General features: G+C 38.4%; 1 protein-coding gene and 1 long non-coding RNA gene across 4 annotated transcripts in view; one reads left to right on the forward strand and one right to left on the reverse strand.

The window, feature by feature from the left end:
- LOC126187422 (uncharacterized) overlaps positions 1-19,534 on the forward strand; it is a 38,283-nt gene that overhangs the window by 9,346 nt on the left and 9,403 nt on the right. The gene's annotated exons all lie outside the window — the stretch shown is intronic.
- The window catches only part of LOC126187414 (probable medium-chain specific acyl-CoA dehydrogenase, mitochondrial), an 88,254-nt gene continuing 80,768 nt past the window's right edge, over positions 12,049-19,534 (reverse strand). The window contains exon 11 of the mRNA XM_049928486.1: positions 12,049-12,498. Coding sequence (XP_049784443.1) covers positions 12,349-12,498 — 150 coding nt within the window. The 3' untranslated portion in view covers positions 12,049-12,348. The remainder of the gene's footprint in view (positions 12,499-19,534) is intronic.

Genomic DNA, 19,534 nt, shown 5'->3' on the forward strand with positions numbered 1-19,534 from the left:
GATTTACCAACTGACCTGCCTACACTGTGACGCTTTCTATGTGGGAATGACCAGCAACAAACTGTCCATTCGCATGAATGGACACAGGCAGACAGTGTTTGTTGGTAATGAGGATCACCCTGTGGCTAAACATGCCTTGGTGCACAGCCAGCACATCTTGGCACAGTGTTACACCGTCCGGGTTATCTGGATACTTCCCACTAACACCAACCTGTCAGAACTCCGGAGATGGGAACTTGCCCTTCAGCATATCCTCTCTTCTCGCTATCCGCCAGGCCTCAATCTCCGCTAATTTCTAATTTCAATCTGCCGCCGCTCATACCTCACCTGTCTTTCAACATCATCCTTGCCTCTGTACTTCCGTCCCGACTGACATCTCTGCCCAAACTCTTTGCCTTTACAAATGTCTGCTTGTGTCTGTGTATATGCGGATGGATATGTGTGTGTGTGCGAGTGTATACCTGTCCTCCCTAAGGTAAGTCTTTCCGCTCCCGGGATTGGAATGACTCCTTACCCTCTCCCTTAAAACCCATATCCTTTTGTCTTTCCTTCTCCTTCCCTCTTTCCTGACGAGGCAACCGTTGGTTGCGAAAGCTAGAATTTTGTGTGTATGTTTGTGTGTCTATCGACCTGCCAGCACTTTTGTTTGGTAAGTCTCATCATCTTTCTTTTTAAATATATTTTTCCCACGTGGAATGTTTCCCTCTATTATATATATATATATATATATATATATATATATATATATATATATATATATATATATATATATATATATTAGAACAACTGTAAGTACTTTGGACTGCTTCCCGTTTAAATTTTTCTGGACGGGCTGAAAAAAAGTGTGTAAGAGAACATTAAAAATGCATTGTCAGGTTTGCAGTACATACTATATTACCTTTTTAAACAGAATTATGTCCCTTCACCTGTTGTTGTGGTGGGCTTCAGTCTGATTGTCAAGTTGAGCCATAAATTTCCCCAATTCAGTTCAGTTCCTGCTCACTGGTTATTTGATTTATCCACCTAATCTTTGGAATTCTTCTATAGCACCACATTTCAAAAGTTTCTATCACTATCTTGTCTGAATTGCTTGGTGTTCGCATTTCACTTACACACAAGGCTACACTGCAGACAAATACCTTTAGAAAATCCTTCCTACATTCCATTGTTCTTGTTTTACTTTAATTGATGTTCATATTATCTCTTTTCAAGTCACTATCCAGTCTTTTCAACTGCTTTTCTAAGTTCTTAGCCACCTCTGACAGAATTACCATGTCATCAGCGAACTGCAAAGTTCTTATTTATTCTCCCTGATACGTAATTTCGTATCTTAACTGATTATCACACTTTTCATTCAGAATCTTAATTTCATTTGAAAAACTATAAACAAATGAAGTCAAAACCTGATACAAATCTTTGTGAAGTCATGGTCTATTTGACAATTATATAAGTGGCAGTACATTCAAGATATGGATATGTGTTGTGATGAAGTAAGAGGAATGCAATGGGTCTGAGTGTCACCTGATACATCATATTAAAGCATATATGAAGATTCTAAAGCATCAAATACAAGAAAAATAAGGGGTACAGATACTTCACAACATAATTTTTTAAGGGCACTTTTTTTAGTTTAAAAATAAAATTTCATATAACACTGCATATAACTGACCAATTACTATACATTGGAGGCAAGAACTTGTTGTTCAGGCAGAAATCCATGTAGTGATCATAAAGTTTTGAGTAAGATTTTTATTACTAGTATTCACGTGCTTGATTTTTGTGTCCCGTTCATGGTTACAGAATTAAATAAGTAGTACTACTGGCAAAAGTGGGATGAAGAACTGATTACGATTGAGTTGAATGAGTGATACACCATTATAAACCAGTGAGAAATATTTGCTTGAAATCAGGTGGTTTGATAGTTGTACTATATTATGACAGATGCTGTTATTATATGCCTAACTACCTAGTTTAAGCCATTCTTGTGGATAGCACTGAAAGTGTAGGAAAGGAACTAGGTTATATATATGTTTTTGTGGTAAACTTCAAACAAACTGTGGAGATTTATTCCAATTTGTTCAAGCATCTGATACAATACATCCACAGTCAATCATCTCTCAGTAAGTGAGCTGGCAAAGTAAAGACACATCAACAATAATACATAAGGCTTTGATATTCCGCCAACTGATAAGATGGACATCAGGCTGTCAGCACAACAAACCAGCTTTTTATGTCTGGTTGTGCATTTTACATATTACTACCAGAACTGCTGTATTATCTGCAAGAATGAAAAAAGGAAACTATTCATTACATACATGGTTAATAATTAATTAATCAAACACTGGAAACATCAGGTAGGAATATCAACATTGTAGGAAAAGACAGATTGATAGTTGTATTCCAACCCAAGATGCTGGAGTTGGCAGTCATGTGTGTGTCTATTTTATTGATGACGGCTGTATCCAAACACTTTAAGTAAGTGTCTTTTAACTGTGCCTGTCTGCAACTTGACATGTCTTCTTTATGATAAGTAGCAGTCTGTCTTTTCCTACATTGTTAATAATTAAGTCAGACTTTAAAATTTGGTTTCATTCTTGTATGTGCGGCACAGTCATTTAATGGTTAACTCAGCTTTTCAACAATCATTCTCCCACCTCTTCCTTCTCAGCAATAACAACCTATTGTGTGAGGCCCGTGTCATATTCTTAATGTACACTATACAGACTGATAAAAGTAAGTCTCAACTACAAATACATTTTATGACAAACATCTTTCTCGGCATTCAGTCAAATTAGAGAGAGCCCCTGCTCATTGGCTGGCCGTGGAACAACAGGTGATGAATAAGCAAGACTCTGAACCTTATGAGGTATAAAATAAGCTGTGGAAAAAGTGAAGGAAACTGTGCTCAGTAGCATCCTGTTGTACTGAGTCAAATCCAGCATAAATGTGGAATAAACTCTGCAACTTTGGCTTAGGGAAGGCAGACCGGTTTCACTGCTTTCAACACTCCAGGCAAATATCAAGCTGTAGTAAGGAGTCTGCCATAAGGAGTGACCTTTGCGACAGGTATGTTTCTGTTAAAACATTTTTCAGTACACACAGTAGTGAAAGATGTATTGGAAGTCTCGGTTGATGCAGTAGGTAATTTAGGAGAGCATGGGTATGATTAACAACAGTTTTGACATAATTATTCTGATTCTTACATACATCTACAATTAGCATTATATGCTCTACTGATTTGAAACAGCTTAATTCAACCAGTACCCAAGAATGAAAAACCAAATGATCATGTGACTAGACTCATCGTACCTGCAGTACCTAAGGCCGTAGAGTACGTCATTCATGAACAGCTGATGGACAACCTAAAAAAAATATAATATTTATGATAAATACAAGTCAGTCTTGTGTAACTACCACACACGCCATTTACATTAATCAAAATGTCATATGGCATCAAACAAGCTATGGCCAGACATCTAGTGACTGTTTCAAGTGTTGGATCCCAACAAGTATTTTTATAGTGTTAATTTAGATGTATTATTAATGAAAATAAAAATGCTGAATTTCCCATTGTAATACATTTGGGCAACTGCCAGAAATTATGTATCAATGAATTATCTGCAGGCCAGAGAAGTCATCACTGAAACCTGCTCTCAGAAATCCCTCAATGTTTAGTGTGTGTGCTGCTTTTCTCTGTGTATATCAGTTTCGTTTCATCTGGGTTACATTTTGTAACTGTCATTTATAAGCCGATGACAATGCCACTACTAAAAACATTGCTTCTACCACTTTTTTTTTTTTTTTAATACAGTGATCAATAGATTATTATATTTTAACTAAAGTTCAGTCTTGATCACACCATTTATGTTTCAATGACATAGGTAACCAGTTTCGGTTGCTTTTACATAATCATCATCAGACCTATGGCTCCCTTCGGATGGTAGGCGGAGCTCTCCTCAGCTGCTACGAAGTCAACTGCTGCTGATGATTATGTAAAAATAACTGAAACCGGTTACTTATGTCATTGAAACATAAATGGTGTGATCAAGACTGAACTTTAGTCAAAATATTACAATTAGTCTGTTGAAAGTTTCCAAGTGGTCTCATTACGACACTGGATGAATATAGTGTGGATGATTTGCACTTCATTTTAAGCAAAAGTTGGTTTTCCAGGCATCTAAATGTTTATGATGTCATATCTCAAGAACTGTGTGCTGTACAATGATATAATTTTGCGTGTACATTAAGTGATATATTTAGAAACTGCTGGCAAAGTTTGTTGCAAATAGAGTTTATAGTAAAAAAAAGTAATGAATTGAAACATTGTGCATGCATGATGAAGTTGGATGGCATGAACAGTGAAAATGTAGTAAGCAATAAACCTTTTTTCCTTTCATCATTTTGTGGTGGGGTGTCAGTGAGAAAGAGTTTCATAAAGGTTTAAGATTCTCTGTAAAAAGTCTGAGTATCTGCATGACATCAGCTGCACTGCCTCAAAACACACCCAGACAAAATTTCAAACTGTACTATTTTTCTTATTGTGTTAAAAGTTTAAATTCGGTCAATAATTACGTGAAATACTGAAAATAATAATTTTTTTTTCTTTCTCTCTGGAAGCCATTAGATATGCAAGCTGCAATTAGTACCAGTTTCTGGGACAGTCACTTAGTAATACAGATGATCATTCTTCATCATCCCAAGAGTGGAAAAACTTCACTTTTTAATTTAAGCCCAAAAGTTTCACAGATGATTCCAATACAGTAATGGAAGATGATCAGCAAATTTTTCATGAAACCATTGCTCCCTTATTCCTTGATAGCCATCTAGCAGCAACTGTAAACAAAGTAAAATAAGTTGGCATCATCTCACCTAAAGTGGAAAGAAGAAATTGTTGTAGCGTGCAGGATATCTCACTCTTGCATATATGTGATGTAAATATTTTTCTGAATTTATTGCCACCTAAAATAAAAACTCTAGTCCAGTCTTTAGTCCTCAGTCTTTACTTCTATGATGTAAATAAGATACTGGGAAGCACAGGGTGGAATACCCTGTAGTTGAAGTGCCACACAGTCAACAGGCACAGAAATGAGATATAAAATAGTAATAATAGTAATAGTAATAATAATAATAATAATAATAATAATAATAATAATAGCTCCATTGTCCAAGATGACTACAAGAACACTTGGTGAAAATTGGAGACTCGAGATTAAGAATGAATTCTTGCATAAAATATGTGTAATACTGGATTTTATTATCATATGAGTCTTTCATAAGCTAAGTTGTGAATGGATGTTACTAGGCTGACAACATGATTTCAACACACCTTGATTTATTCATTGAATTCTTGATCATTGGTGTCCTTCGGAGGAGTACTATAACCTGTCCTCATTCTGTAACTGCACTGCAAGATCTGATAACTTTAGCTCTTTATTTCATATGTCTAAAACAATCTCATACACCACCTTTTCCACTCCAGCCATATAAAAAACTGTATAGTAACCTGCTTTTGATTTAAATTGGGCTTCATTTAAAATGGGATTGACAGTTTCTCTGTTTTCACTTGTATATCATTGCCCTTTGTATAACCTAGCTGCTTTCATTCCGTCCAAAAGCATGGCTGTACTTTTGTTTCATTATATAGTATGTATGATGTCTGTTCTTTCAGACATGCATGTCTGACTGTGTGTGGGAGGGGTGCCACATGGTGGCATGTGGATGCACAACAGTATCTGAGCCCTTGTGAGAATACAGTTAGGCTGCGAGAAAGTAGATTAACGGTTGGGGGCAGTACTCTGTAGTGTGTAGCATATGAAGATTTGGATCACATGTGGGATGCACTTGGATACCCGAGACATTAAAGGTGACCATTTCCAAGAAGTAGGAAACCCGAGTTTGATTTCTGGTCCAACATTAATTTTCATCTGTTGTCATTGTGTTTGCTCAATGCCCTTCTGCAGCTAAATTTCAGATATTTCTTTCGTCTTCTGTTACATTGTCAGCTTTTCTAATTCCCATCTCATTTGGTAACTTCATTATTTCTCAGTCTTCTTCAGACCAGTCAACTGTTTCTCTAGATCTGATCCCTCTTGTACAGTGGACAAGTTTTCTGTCATTATAGTTTGCACCCATTGACAGAAATGTTATGCCTTGAAAAAACTACTTAATTGAATGTGATTAATGTTTGACACATCATTATTATTATTATTATTATTATTATTATTATTAACATTAAAAGTTTCTGTCATTAGAAGTAACGGTTTTAAATTAACAATTGAAACCAAGACACTTGTATATTGTGCTGTTATGTAGTGGCAGATCACACTACTTCATCCGGTGTGCATCTCAGAAACAGAGTCACGAAATTTATTAGAACATTTGATAGGTTGGTAATTATTGAGACAAATATGTACAGAAACTGGATATTTAGATAATTTTGTTAAGGTCTCGCCTACATTTTCTGTAATTAGTGGCAAGCTTAATGTAAACTGAAACACACTCAAGTCATTCTCAAATTAATTTGAAATATTCAAAATAGTTTATAAATTTGTTCTTGTGGCGCAACATAAAACATACTTATAGGAAAATACAGTGAGAAGGATTCGTTTTTATTAGCAGTGTAGCAATTGCGTAGAAGTAATTCTGTAAATCTCAAACATGAAAAACCTGTTTTTTATTTATTAACTCTGTCTCGTCTACATTGTTGTATCATTTAGAACATGAAAGATCTAAATCATTTCACCCAAAATTTTGCATTTTTTAACACATATGCTGCTGAAAAGTGAGTTTGCAAGAAAATTAAAAATCAGTGTGCCAACATTACAAGCCAAGGAAACTAAATTTGTAATGGAGACAAAAATTTTTATGCACTCGCATAACAAACTAACTGAACGAAATTTGAAACTTATCATTTTATAGGAAAATATTACATGAACGCACGGTGTCTGTTCTTTCGGACATGTCTGAAAGAACAGACATCATGTGAAATCTGCAGCTGTGATACAATTATGTAAATTGAAGGTGGAGGGGAGAGAAAGGAAAGGAAATGCCAGCTGCTTCGGAATGTTGTGCAGAATCAGCGGCGACAAGTGAAAATGTGTGTCGAACGAGGAGTTGAATCCAGGATCTCCTGCATATTAGGCTGTTGCATCAACCACTGCACCACCCAGACACAGTGTTTATCACAACTGTGCGGATTATCTCAGCACGCCTCTCAGCCGACTCACATTCCCACCCAACGTCATCTATCTGCAGTCCCCATCCATGTCCTCCATGCATGTTACTTTGAGATTCCTGCAGGCGGTCAGACATAATTGTACATCCACACTGAAGTCGGTGGATTCATTGCACATCGAGGCAAATAAATTATGTAACTAATTCACCTCTATGGGCAATGAATCCACCACTACAGTGCGGATGCATAATTATGTCAGACATCCTGTGGAAATATCAAAGCAGTGAGCACGGAGGGCATGGATGGGGCTGCGGATAGACGGCATTAGGTGAGAACATGGGTCAGCTGAGAGATGTATGCAAGGAGCAGTGGGGAAATGACTGCTTAAATTACTCTGTAAACAAAATTAGACTAATTACAACACACACACACACACACACACACACACACACACACACACAGTCCCTAAGAGAGCAATATGTATGCAGCTGAAATATCTTCCTTGATTTTTCACTTAATACTGTTTCTTGGAACATTTTAAGTAAGCTTTTACGGGATAATTTGCATCTACACTCCTGGAAATGGAAAAAAGAACACATTGACACCGGTGTGTCAGACCCACCATACTTGCTCCGGACACTGCGAGAGGGCTGTAGAAGCAATGATCACACGCACGGCACAGCGGACACACCAGGAACCGCGGTGTTGGCCGTCGAATGGCGCTAGCTGCGCAGCATTTGTGCACCGCCACCGTCAGTGTCAGCCAGTTTGCCGTGGCATACGGAGCTCCATCGCAGTCTTTAACACTGGTAGCATGCCGCGACAGCGTGGACGTGAACCGTATGTGCAGTTGACGGACTTTGAGCGAGGGCGTATAGTGGGCATGCGGGAGGCCGGGTGGACGTACCGCCGAATTGCTCAACACGTGGGGCGTGAGGTCTCCACAGTACATCGATGTTGTCGCCAGTGGTCGGCGGAAGGTGCACGTGCCCGTCGACCTGGGACCGGACCGCAGCGTCGCACGGATGCACGCCAAGACCGTAGGATCCTACGCAGTGCCGTAGGGGACCGCACCGCCACTTCCCAGCAAATTAGGGACACTGTTGCTCCTTGGGTATCGGCGAGGACCATTCGCAACCGTCTCCATGAAGCTGGGCTACGGTCCCGCACACCGTTAGGCCGTCTTCCGCTCACGCCCCAACATCGTGCAGCCCACCTCCAGTGGTGTCGCGACAGGCGTGAATGGAGGGACGAATGGAGACGTGTCATCTTCAGCGATGAGAGTCGCTTCTGCCTTGGTGCCAATGATGGTCGTATGCGTGTTTGGCGCCGTGCAGGTGAGCGCCACAATCAGGACTGCATACGACCGAGGCACACAGGGCCAACACCCGGCATCATGGTGTGGGGAGCGATCCCCTACACTGGCCGTACACCACTGGTGATCGTCGAGGGGACACTGAATAGTGCACGGTACATCCAAACCGTCATCGAACCCATCGTTCTACCATTCCTAGACCGGCAAGGGAACTTGCTGTTCCAACAGGACAATGCACGTCCGCATGTATCACATGCTCTAGAAGGTGTAAGTCAACTACCCTGGCCAGCAAGATCTCCGGATCTGTCCCCCATTGAGCATGTTTGGGACTGGATGAAGTGTCGTCTCACGCGGTCTGCACGTCCAGCACGAACGCTGGTCCAACTGAGGCGCCAGGTGGAAATGGCATGGCAAGCCGTTCCACAGGACTACATCCAGCATCTCTACGATCGTCTCCATGGGAGAATAGCAGCCTGCATTGCTGCGAAAGGTGGATATACACTGTACTAGTGCCGACATTGTGCATGCTCTGTTGCCTGTGTCTATGTGCCTGTGGTTCTGTCAGTGTGATCATGTGATGTATCTGACCCCAGGAATGTGTCAATAAAGTTTCCCCTTCCTGGGACAATGAATTCACGGTGTTCTTATTTCAATTTCCAGGAGTGTATTTTAAAGTAACAATGAATTCAAGGTTTTCAGAATTTCTGTTATACTTTTCCTTGCGTCAAGCAAACCTGCAGCCATTTGTTTAGCCCTTGAATGAAATTTTCACTCTGCAGCGGAATGTGTGCTGATATGATACTTCCTGGCAGATTACAACTGTGTGCTGGACCGAAACTTGAACTCAGGACCTATGCCTTTAGTAGACAAGTGCTCTGCTGACAGCTACCCAAGCACAACTCATGACTAATCCTACAGCTTCAATTCTACCAGTACTTCGTCTCCTACTTTCCAAACTTCACAGAATAACCCCTGCGAACTAGCACTCCTGGAAGAAAAGATATTGTAGAATCAGCCACAGCCTGGGGGATGTTTCCAGAATGAAATTTTCACTCTGCAGTGGAGTGCACACTGATATGAAACTTACTAGCAGATTAAAACTGTACCAGGCTGAGACTCAAACTCGGGACCTTAGTTTGAGTCTTGATCCTGCACGCAGTTTTAATCTGCCAGGAAGTTCTGTGTAGCCCTTCTTTGTACACATTCAGTACTCTCATCAGTCCTATTTGGTATGGGTCCCACTTACTTGAGCAACATTCTAAGGCAGGATGTCTTAAATTATTTACATTCTGTCAGAACTTTCCATGACCTAGACAGACTGTTAGATTACATCACTAGTAGATTCTGCTCTTATATCAACATATGTCATTATTGTATCACTCAACCCATTGTGTGATTTAGTTCACAAATCATGCTGATTGTTTTTTCTCCATTTAAATTAAGTAACGTTCCAGTGGACATAATATCTATTTTCCGTAATATATTGCCAAATCAAGACTTTCATTTTTCTCAGCTCAGAGGGATGATAATTAATGAATTTCAGTGAGCCCAAAATACTTTTATTTATGTGACTATGCGTGGAAACACTGAAATATTATTCATCTATCACAACAGTTTAAAATTTGTGTGAGATGGTATGTGGTTTCTCACCACCAAAATATTTTCCTTCACTGGTGCTACTCTGAGTATACCCATGGAGAACCTCTGATTGTAATGTTCAGGGAAACATTTGTGATACTGAAAGTTTGAGTTCGAACCTTTATAACAACAATGAAAGGTAAAAGTAAAGGTAAATACTACTCACAAATTAGTCCTTAGACTTGTTCCGAGTGACTGATTGTTTCCTGCAAGACAGTACAAAGAATGATATTGCCAATCTCTCCAGCCATTGTTTGCTGGTAGATTAATTCTGATGATGCTGCTGCTTCTTTATTAAAGCAGCTCCTTATTTGGCCAGACAAGGCTGAGTGGACCCCTTCCAGATCTCCGTAGCTCAGAAAAAGTGGAGGTACTGGGAATCAGATCCAGATCCTACACATCACTATTCATAAAAAGTGATCCATGTTTGTACTCCAATCTTGCACAAATTTTCAATTGTTGCAATGGATAAACTTTTATTTATCCTCAGTAATAATGAAAGTAAGAGTTGCTTCTTAATATACTGGGTGGAGGAGGGAAAAACCATGAAATTCCATGTTCAAGATTAATTCAGTTTAGTGATGAAAGCAATCCTCTGTGTAATAGCCAATTACAAAGTCCTACAGCTCAGTCAATGCAGTGATGTGATCCCTGTAGAATTTTGAATATGATGCAAAAGAAAGTTTCAAATTGTTAGGACTAACAGTTAGGTATGAAGTAAAACATGAAAGGAACTAACTCTAAAGAAACTTTTCCAATTGGAAAAACAATAATGAACTTAACTGTTTAGAACTAGTTTATTGGTGGGAGGTGCAGAGAGAGAGAGAGAGAGAGAGAGAGAGAGAGAGAGAGAGAGAGAGAGGAACAGGTAGAAACTGTAAGACAATAAAAATGCACTACAGTGCAGTTTTTGAAAGCACTGGCGACACAGAGCAAAGATAGAGGTGGTTGGTTGAACCGGAGAAGAACAGATGGAAGAGTACATCAAAGAGTTTAATTCATTAACCATTTTCAAGGCACTTACCTCTTCCAACAAACTGCCAGATTTCCGTCAGTTCTTACATTTCCATTGCAGTTCAGTTGCTTGCCTTAAAATTAATGTTTGTGTTTGATTATCTGAAGTGACTTATGGTAGAAGTTTGAACATTCAACATTATGAAGCTGTATTACTTTAATGTTATATATTTCATATTGATATAACAATCATTACAGAAACAATACCATGTAACCAACTTTTCCAGATGTAAGTCAGTTGCCATATTTGACTTTTCAAACTTGCTGTTGGTGAACACTCAATTCTTTACTGGGATAATGAGGCTGAAAGGATACTATATTAAGTCACATAAGATGAAAAAGGTGTAAATTCTTTGTAAGGGGGGGGGGGGGGGGGGAGGGGGGGCGGTGGAGAGGAGAAATACAACATAACTAGAACACCAGGAGCTCCACAAGACTGTTTACGGATAATGCTGTTATCTTTTGGGATGTTGCAACAGCAGAAGACTGTAGTGAAATGCAGGAAAACCTACAAGTGTCGACAATTAGTGCAGTGGCAGTCAGCTGACACTCACTGTCAATAATAATTTCCAGTTCCATAAGCTACTTTCAAGTCCACAATAATTTATTTCTTGATGAAAAAGATCGACTTTTGAAATGCTGTCCATTTCCATCAACTGAAACCTTGACTCCAGCACGGAGATATAGGTAACAAGCAAAACAATGTACTGAGACTGCATGTAGTTTTGCATTTGTTCAGCAAAGACACAGAGTTAAATGGTATTGCTTCTTTAGAAACTGTATAATCTTCTAAACCTATTTGCTGTTCCCTTTGCATACTGCAAGTGTTTTATCTATTTGGTCAGCATTTTAATTTTGACTAATTTAAGAAGGGTAATGTATTAGAATCTCATATACAACACAGAAGTATAAAAATATAAATTTTCTTTAATGACAAGTGTGTTTCAAATACATGCAACAATGCTGAGAAAGAGATTCGGGTTACTGCAACCACCAAAATTGTTGTTAAAGTTAAGTGAAGTTTGAAGGTGTAGGCACCATACTGATTGCAAGTGATCACAGAACAGAGGCAAGAAACAATGTATCACATTTTTCATTAGCATCTAGTTACACTTATGACTGTAATTTTAAGCTCTCTGAAAGACAATGTTTCACATTTTTTTACATGTGATTTCACTTTTAATACTTCTCAGATTCACATACAGTCTCAGGCAGATGTTTTTGCCTTCTCAAAAATATTTCTGGAAACAATCAGGCGCTGAATTTGTGCTGTACCTTCATAAATTTGATATATCTTTGCATCACGCATTAATTTTTCAACAGGATATTCACTGTTGAAGCCATTACCACCAAATATCTGCAAAAAAAATAAAAAAAAGACTGTTTAAAGTCAGACAAAGGAGCCACCATTATTTTAGAATATTTCTTTAGAAAAATTGTGTCCCTTAACCCCTCTTTTGCTATCTTGGCAGGTTTGATACAGATTATGCTGATCTTCTTTTAGTGTAAGGATACAAACTACAGATTTAATTTTCATTGAACAACCTGACCGACAAAACATGCTGCTGTATGATACTGTTAGTATTTTGGTTTTTGAAATGGACAAGATTGTTACACACAGCCTTCCTGTAATTTATGTGCTGTGTTGCCTATCTACCCAAGCTGAGATGACTACTAAGACAGGCAAAATGTACTCTTCAAATTATGCTATCTAATTTTTGGTTCATCAAGAACAATTGCACCTCCAGATAAAATAGAAATTATTAACACAAAGTCTTCCCATGTCAATGTACAAAACCCAGCGAACTTTAAAAATTTTTCTTTTTCCCTCTTAATCGTGAGACTGCAGTTGGCTTTCTGAATCACCTCAAAATAAAAACCTTCCATCCATGAGGCAAATTAGAGATTTTGAATCCACCAGTACCTTAGTTTGCAGCATCCTTTTTCCTCAAGATTTGTCTCTCTTTGTGAGCTTGCTGTCACTAGCATCTAGTTGACTTCAGACAATGATTTTAAATTAAATGAATGGTCCATGTGACAGAGAAAACACTATGCAATCCAGTAGAGTAAGGGTTGTGCTGGTTCTCTGAATATTTGTTGTGGCTAAAAGTAATATACCTAGAATGCAATTGATCATTCCTCCAAAATTTTATGGAACAAATATGAGAATGGCTTGCAAAAAATTCAGGCCTATGTGCAAATCCAGATTTAATACACAGTCCTAATCATTCATGGATGTTCATTCCCATAAATTTGAATGACCACTGCCCTAACATGATATAAAATGCTGAATACTCAGTCACCAGAATACTGATGTATTAATAAACCTGCATATTCAACTCAGTCAATACTTTGTTATGTCAGAAATGTACCTAGTTTCACACCTCTTTGAAATAAAGAGAATGTTGATATGCTGTTAGCAACAAAACTGAAGTTGTCAAGCTGTGACTCTTTGTAAGAACCTTTGGTTATACACAAAGTAAGAAAACAGCCAAGGCAATAGAACTGTCACTCAACATCCACATGGACTAAAACAAAGGGTGATACTGAAGACTAAAATATAGGATGTTTTAGGAGAAATAGTACATATTTTAGGTGGTGGTAGATAGATTGAGTCAGATAAAACACTCATGTGACCAGTTTTTGTAGGTTATAGAGAAGAATTGTCCCTCCAGCTGCTAACGGGTTTATTTATTAATTCTCTTTCTTGTTTTGAGGTTAAAGTTGTGAAGTTGTACATGAGTTTATGTAACTGCATTTTCAACAGTGATTGTGATTTGTGGGCTTATTCTACTGTATATTTACATGTACTGAGTATATTGATATGGTATTTATGTGTGGGTTTTGAAATGGAAGTGCTGCTTGTAGAGAATACAGTAGATTCCTAACTTTAGAGTACTTGTGTTTTCATTCAACTGCACGAGACTGTGGCAGTGCCCATCAGTCATATTTCATCTGAACGTGCAAATCAACAGTGTGTGGACGAAGTGAAAGTAAAGCTGTTATTGGTCCGAAGATTGTTTTGAGCACCACAGTGCTTGACTAAACATGGTCCAGCTGGTATGCCGTTGCCTTCCTACGACCTTCGAACTGACTTAACCCAGCCAGTGACATAGGGACCTACAGTTTAATGCAATTCTGAACTTGGGTGTTACTCTTGCACTTTCCACATCAACAAACACTGCCAGATGTGAAAGAAGTATTAAGTGACAAATATAAAGCCTAGGATTGAATGGTGATTGTATCAGAGATCTTTGGATTTACAGTTGGGCACTTTACCAACTGAGCCATCAAGATCATCTTAAAAGACATTATTCAGCTGGTAGAACATAATCCTTCAACAAGAACATGCAGAATTTCCACTTGTATCATGGTTCCATGAACAAGAATAAGGCTGACACTTTGTATTCACAGGCTCTATCCTTAACATTTATGGTGGAATCAACACTTGTAATATACATCAGTGGTACGACTAACAATTCTCTGAATGTGTCATACATTATTACAATCAGTTGAAGTTATTGCAGCACTATGTTACCTCGACTTTCTTGAAAAATGAGTTTCCAGCATTATTGGAAAAGGTTCCTTTAGCTAAAGGATGGAAATCAGGTGACATCATCTAAACCTAGCATTCCTTGAAAGATGGCTTAGCAGAAACAATCACATTTCTTGACTATCAAGGTCCCCCCCAGATTCTACCCCTCATGCATTTTTACCAGTGGTGACAGTTGAAAGATGAAGTTTACAAAGAAAAAGTAAACACAAGAGGAGCATTGATATGAATAATGCTACGCCCATAAGACGTTGCCAAGATAACCTCAGACAAACTAGGAGGGCGAGTCAAATGAAAACCTTAAATTTGTAGTAACAAATCGAAATTTCGCGCTGTTATCCTGGAAGTCTGTAAGCGTGCTACAAACAGCGTGCAGAATGGCCTGTAGGTGGCAGCATAGTATAGATGCACACATACTGTTCGCAGTATCAGTATAAAGATGGCTGCCCCACGTGTGACTTGCACCGGCGAAGAACAGTGTTCTGTTATTCGCTTTTTGCATAGTGAAGGTGTGAAATCTATTGAAATTCATCGAAGAATGAAGGTTCAGTATGGTGATGCACGTTTGTCACAGCAGCAAGTCTACGAATGGAGTATGAAGTTCACAAATGGTGTGACTTCAGTGGAAGATGCTCCTCGTCCAGATCAGGCACAACGAGTTATGACTCCACAGAACATTGCAGCAGTTGAAGCCATAGTGAAGGAAAACCGCCGAGTGACACTGAATGACATTGCAGCATGTTTACAGATTAGTCATGGGTCAGCACATCACATTGTGCACGATGTGCTCCAGTTTCACAAAGTGTCTGCAAGATGGGTGCCATGACACCTGACTCATGAAATGAGGGAACGACATGTTGATGCTTGTGAAGAACTTCTTCGGCACTTTGAATGAAAAGATGATGGCTTCCTTGCAAGAATCGTTACTGAGGATGAAACCTGGGTTCACTTCCACCAACCGGAAACAAAGATAGCGAGCAAGGAATGGCGCCTTTCCTCATCCAAAGAAGTTTCGAACAGAACCATCAGCAGGGAAGGTTATGCTGACACGCTTTTGGGACGAAAAATGCATCATTTTGGAGCATTCCATGCCTAGAGGGACCACTGTCACCAATGCATCTACACAGATCTCCTAAAAAATCATCTGCGGCCTGCAATCAAATCAAAGCGATGTGGATTGCTGTCAGCACGTGTCATTTTGCAACATGATAATGCAAGGTCCCACACTGCCCGACAACAGTCGCAACAATCACAGACCTGCATTTTGAGTGTCTTCCTCATCTACCATACTCACCAGACCTTGCCCCAAGTGATTTCCATATGTTTGGACCACTCAAAGACGCAATGGGAGGAAAGAAATTCCTTCCTGATGAAGAGGTATGCCATGCAGTGCATGAGTGGTTGCGCGGACTACCGATAGAATTTTTTTCTAAAAGAATTTATGCACTTTGTAAGCACTGGAGGAGATTATGTTGAAAAGTGATACCGCTTTGTACCACTTCTGCACAATAAATACTATTTTAAAAAATAGTGAAGGTTTTCATTTGACTCACCCTCGTACAAGTGGTATTTCCAAGAGAATTCAAATGTGCATTCAACTCTGAAGTGGAATTCATGAAAAGGAGCTCTGAACTTAATCACTTGCGTTTGTTTAATAGTGTATGCGAGTATGTATTTGGGTTACATCCTAACACCTGTATCTGGGTAACCATTAAAAACTGGATGCATGTTATACAGAATGCTTCATTCGTATTATTCTATACTACTACCCCCCCCCCCCCCCCCAAATATTTACTATTTCTCCCGGAGCACCCTGTATATTGAATTCTGACAGTGTTTTCCAGAGGAAGTGACTCTGAAGAAACTGAAGTCTTTTACTGCAAAGACTGACAAACTGCCTGAGTTGATTACTGCTAGAAAGCACTGTAATGTTGTTTAAAGAAGGTACAGTAGCAAGTCAAGTGCTAAGAAAAGAATCACATCTTGAATTGATTCAAGAAGTATCCACTAAATAGAACTTGATGTTCTATATGATTGAAAAAGTTTTAGAACTGTGTCCAGTGAATACTAATGTTAGTGCACCACCCATGCTAATAGCCACAGGTACTGTATATGTCGAATGGTTGTGATGTTCTGTGGCCTACAGAAGTGGCTACTTGTGAAACTTGTATAAGAAAAGTACATTGCAAGCAGTAAAGTAAGACCAATAACTACAGCAGTTATGTTGAATATCATAGTATCTAGCATGCAACCATTACAGACTATTGGAGAGAACTTCAAGAGCAACGTCAGAACAGAAATTACAAAGTTATAGCTATCAACTGAAAACATTAATCCAGTAGTCATGTCAGTGCAGTTCAATTCTTTCAAGATGATTTAGCATATCTGAAAGCATAAATAACCATCAGGGATTTGCTTGCAGCTGTTGAAATGACTGTCAGTGAAGATGGGCAACATACTGAAACCTCAGAGGAAAACAGAGAAACCAAATTTGATTTATGGAATGAATAATTTGCAAACTAGAACAGGAACAGACCTATCATTGCAGTTCAGATTGTTTCATTGTGACCTGAAAAACCATCTTCTGGATTTTACACTGGATCCAATCACATCATCTGTATTACCTATCCCCTGCCACAAAAAAAGAACTTAAATATCTGAGATGTATAGCCACATCAGCTTCTGAAAGATTGTTCTTAAGAGTAGGATGTACTCTGTAAACAACACAATGGACTGAGGGGGAATTTTTTCTCAGAAATGTTATTTTTATAGTCTGCAGACAAAAAATGTGGGATTTGTGTTAATTATTACTGTATTTATTGATTATTAATAAATACGTTAGATGTATTTGTATATAACTTTTTACACCATTCTACAAATTTATTGTTTAACACTGATGTTTTGAGACTTATTAGCTGTCAGATGTTAAGATGTCAGTCATGACATTGAAATCAACAGTGATGATTTGCCATCCCTAGTACAGATGCAAATCTAGTTTCTGTCCTTTTGTCAATTTTGAAAGATTTGCTGATATCTACAGGTGGCTTGTATTATTGGAGGGCGAAGTACTTTGATCAATGGTACCACAAGCATAGGTAAATACGTAACTGGTGGTGGAAGGTTCCACCGAGAGAGAGAGAGAGAGAGAGCAAATTTGAATCTTGGTGGGAGGGGTGCAGTTTCATTGCCAGTATTTGACCAAAAACAAAAGAGAGTCACAGGCAATTAATGTTTGACTGACTACACTGACATTACAGGTTAAACTCCAAACCATGACAATTCTCTCATGGAAGGAATACTACTGACACTCATGACACAACTTTATGAGGATAACAGTAAGCTCTACATACATCTTGCTACTATTCTAGAGCAACACCATGAAGATGCCTGGTTTTAACCTCAATTCGTTTCCTTTAACATTCATAACTACACTACACAAGCATAGTGACATTGATTTCACATCCAACATACCATGCTAAAAAAAGGAAGAGATCCATGACGAATCACAAGTCAGGTAGCAGTCTGTTGAGTGTAAACTGACAATTTAGTTACTGGTACCTAAGTGTGCATGGAAGAGAGAACTGTGATGAACACACCAACACTCAGTCTAGTTCGATTTTTACTCATGGCTGTATGGTACATTTTCTGGGCAGAGCTGACACTGAATTGCAGTGAAGTATAATGGGTGAGCCGCTACAGGCCAAATTACGGCACACCAAGCCTTATTTGTCATTAACTGTAGCACACTTGTGTTAACCACTAGTCCATCAAACAACAAGCCTTTTTATAAGAGGAGAGCTGATATCTGTCACGAATAGTCCAGCTTACTAGCTTACTGATCCCTGATATTCCACTATTGAGAAGTGCTGCTGTGCCATGGATCAATAGCAAATCCAGAGGCTTTGCTCCCATGTAACACACGTCAGATTTTGGATGATGTTATTCATGACACAGACAGTCTTTTTTTCTTTTTTAAGCTATATCATAATTTTGTTAACAATATTTGGAGTTTTTACAGTGAATCATATGTTTATCACAACAAATTATGAATATTTCCCTCTAATATCCTTCCTTGTCCAAATGGATGGCATGTAATTAAATGGGGTTTTGCTATCAAATAAATCATCATTATTTTCAACCTTTACCTGTAGTTGATTGATTTTTGCTGAAATCAGTAATCCACAACCTTTAAAATTTGTCTTTTAGGAAATTAAACAAATAAGAAACATTACATAAAACATGATGCCGCAGGGTGGAAAATGGACCCATGTACACAACGAAACTATCAATGCAGCTATCTCAGTTACAATCTACAATAATTTTGTAAATCATCAAGTAAATGGGAGCATGGAATCTTCAATATAGCTACATGTAATTACTAGACACAGCGAAGAAAAAAGTTTGCACTTTTTGTTGATTTTGATGTTATTTGGCAATTCGATGCTATTTTTTGGCAATTTTTGTATTAATGCAATGGTTTATTTTTGAAGTACCGTAACTTCCTTTCATTTTTCTAATTTTTTCAGCAGTTTGTTGAAAACAACAATATGCCAATAAATTACATTATGCTTATTCACACCACAGATCACATTTATTTACATTATTAAAAAAGAAACAAATTATACCCATTAAATCTACTCAGTTAAAGAGTCAATCAAAGAACAGGACATGTGACACCATGCAAATGGCTTCCTGCTATTTTTTCTTTTTTAAACAGATCTCTGAGAACTTTTATTTCAATTACAATATTATTTTTACTGTTTTATGAATAATGTTAGTGATTACATCATGATCTGTTGCATAGACTGGGGCCTAGGTTAGGCTGAAAGGTGACCAGACA

This window comes from Schistocerca cancellata, chromosome 1 (genome assembly GCF_023864275.1).
Source record: "Schistocerca cancellata isolate TAMUIC-IGC-003103 chromosome 1, iqSchCanc2.1, whole genome shotgun sequence".
NCBI lineage: Eukaryota > Metazoa > Arthropoda > Insecta > Orthoptera > Acrididae > Schistocerca > Schistocerca cancellata.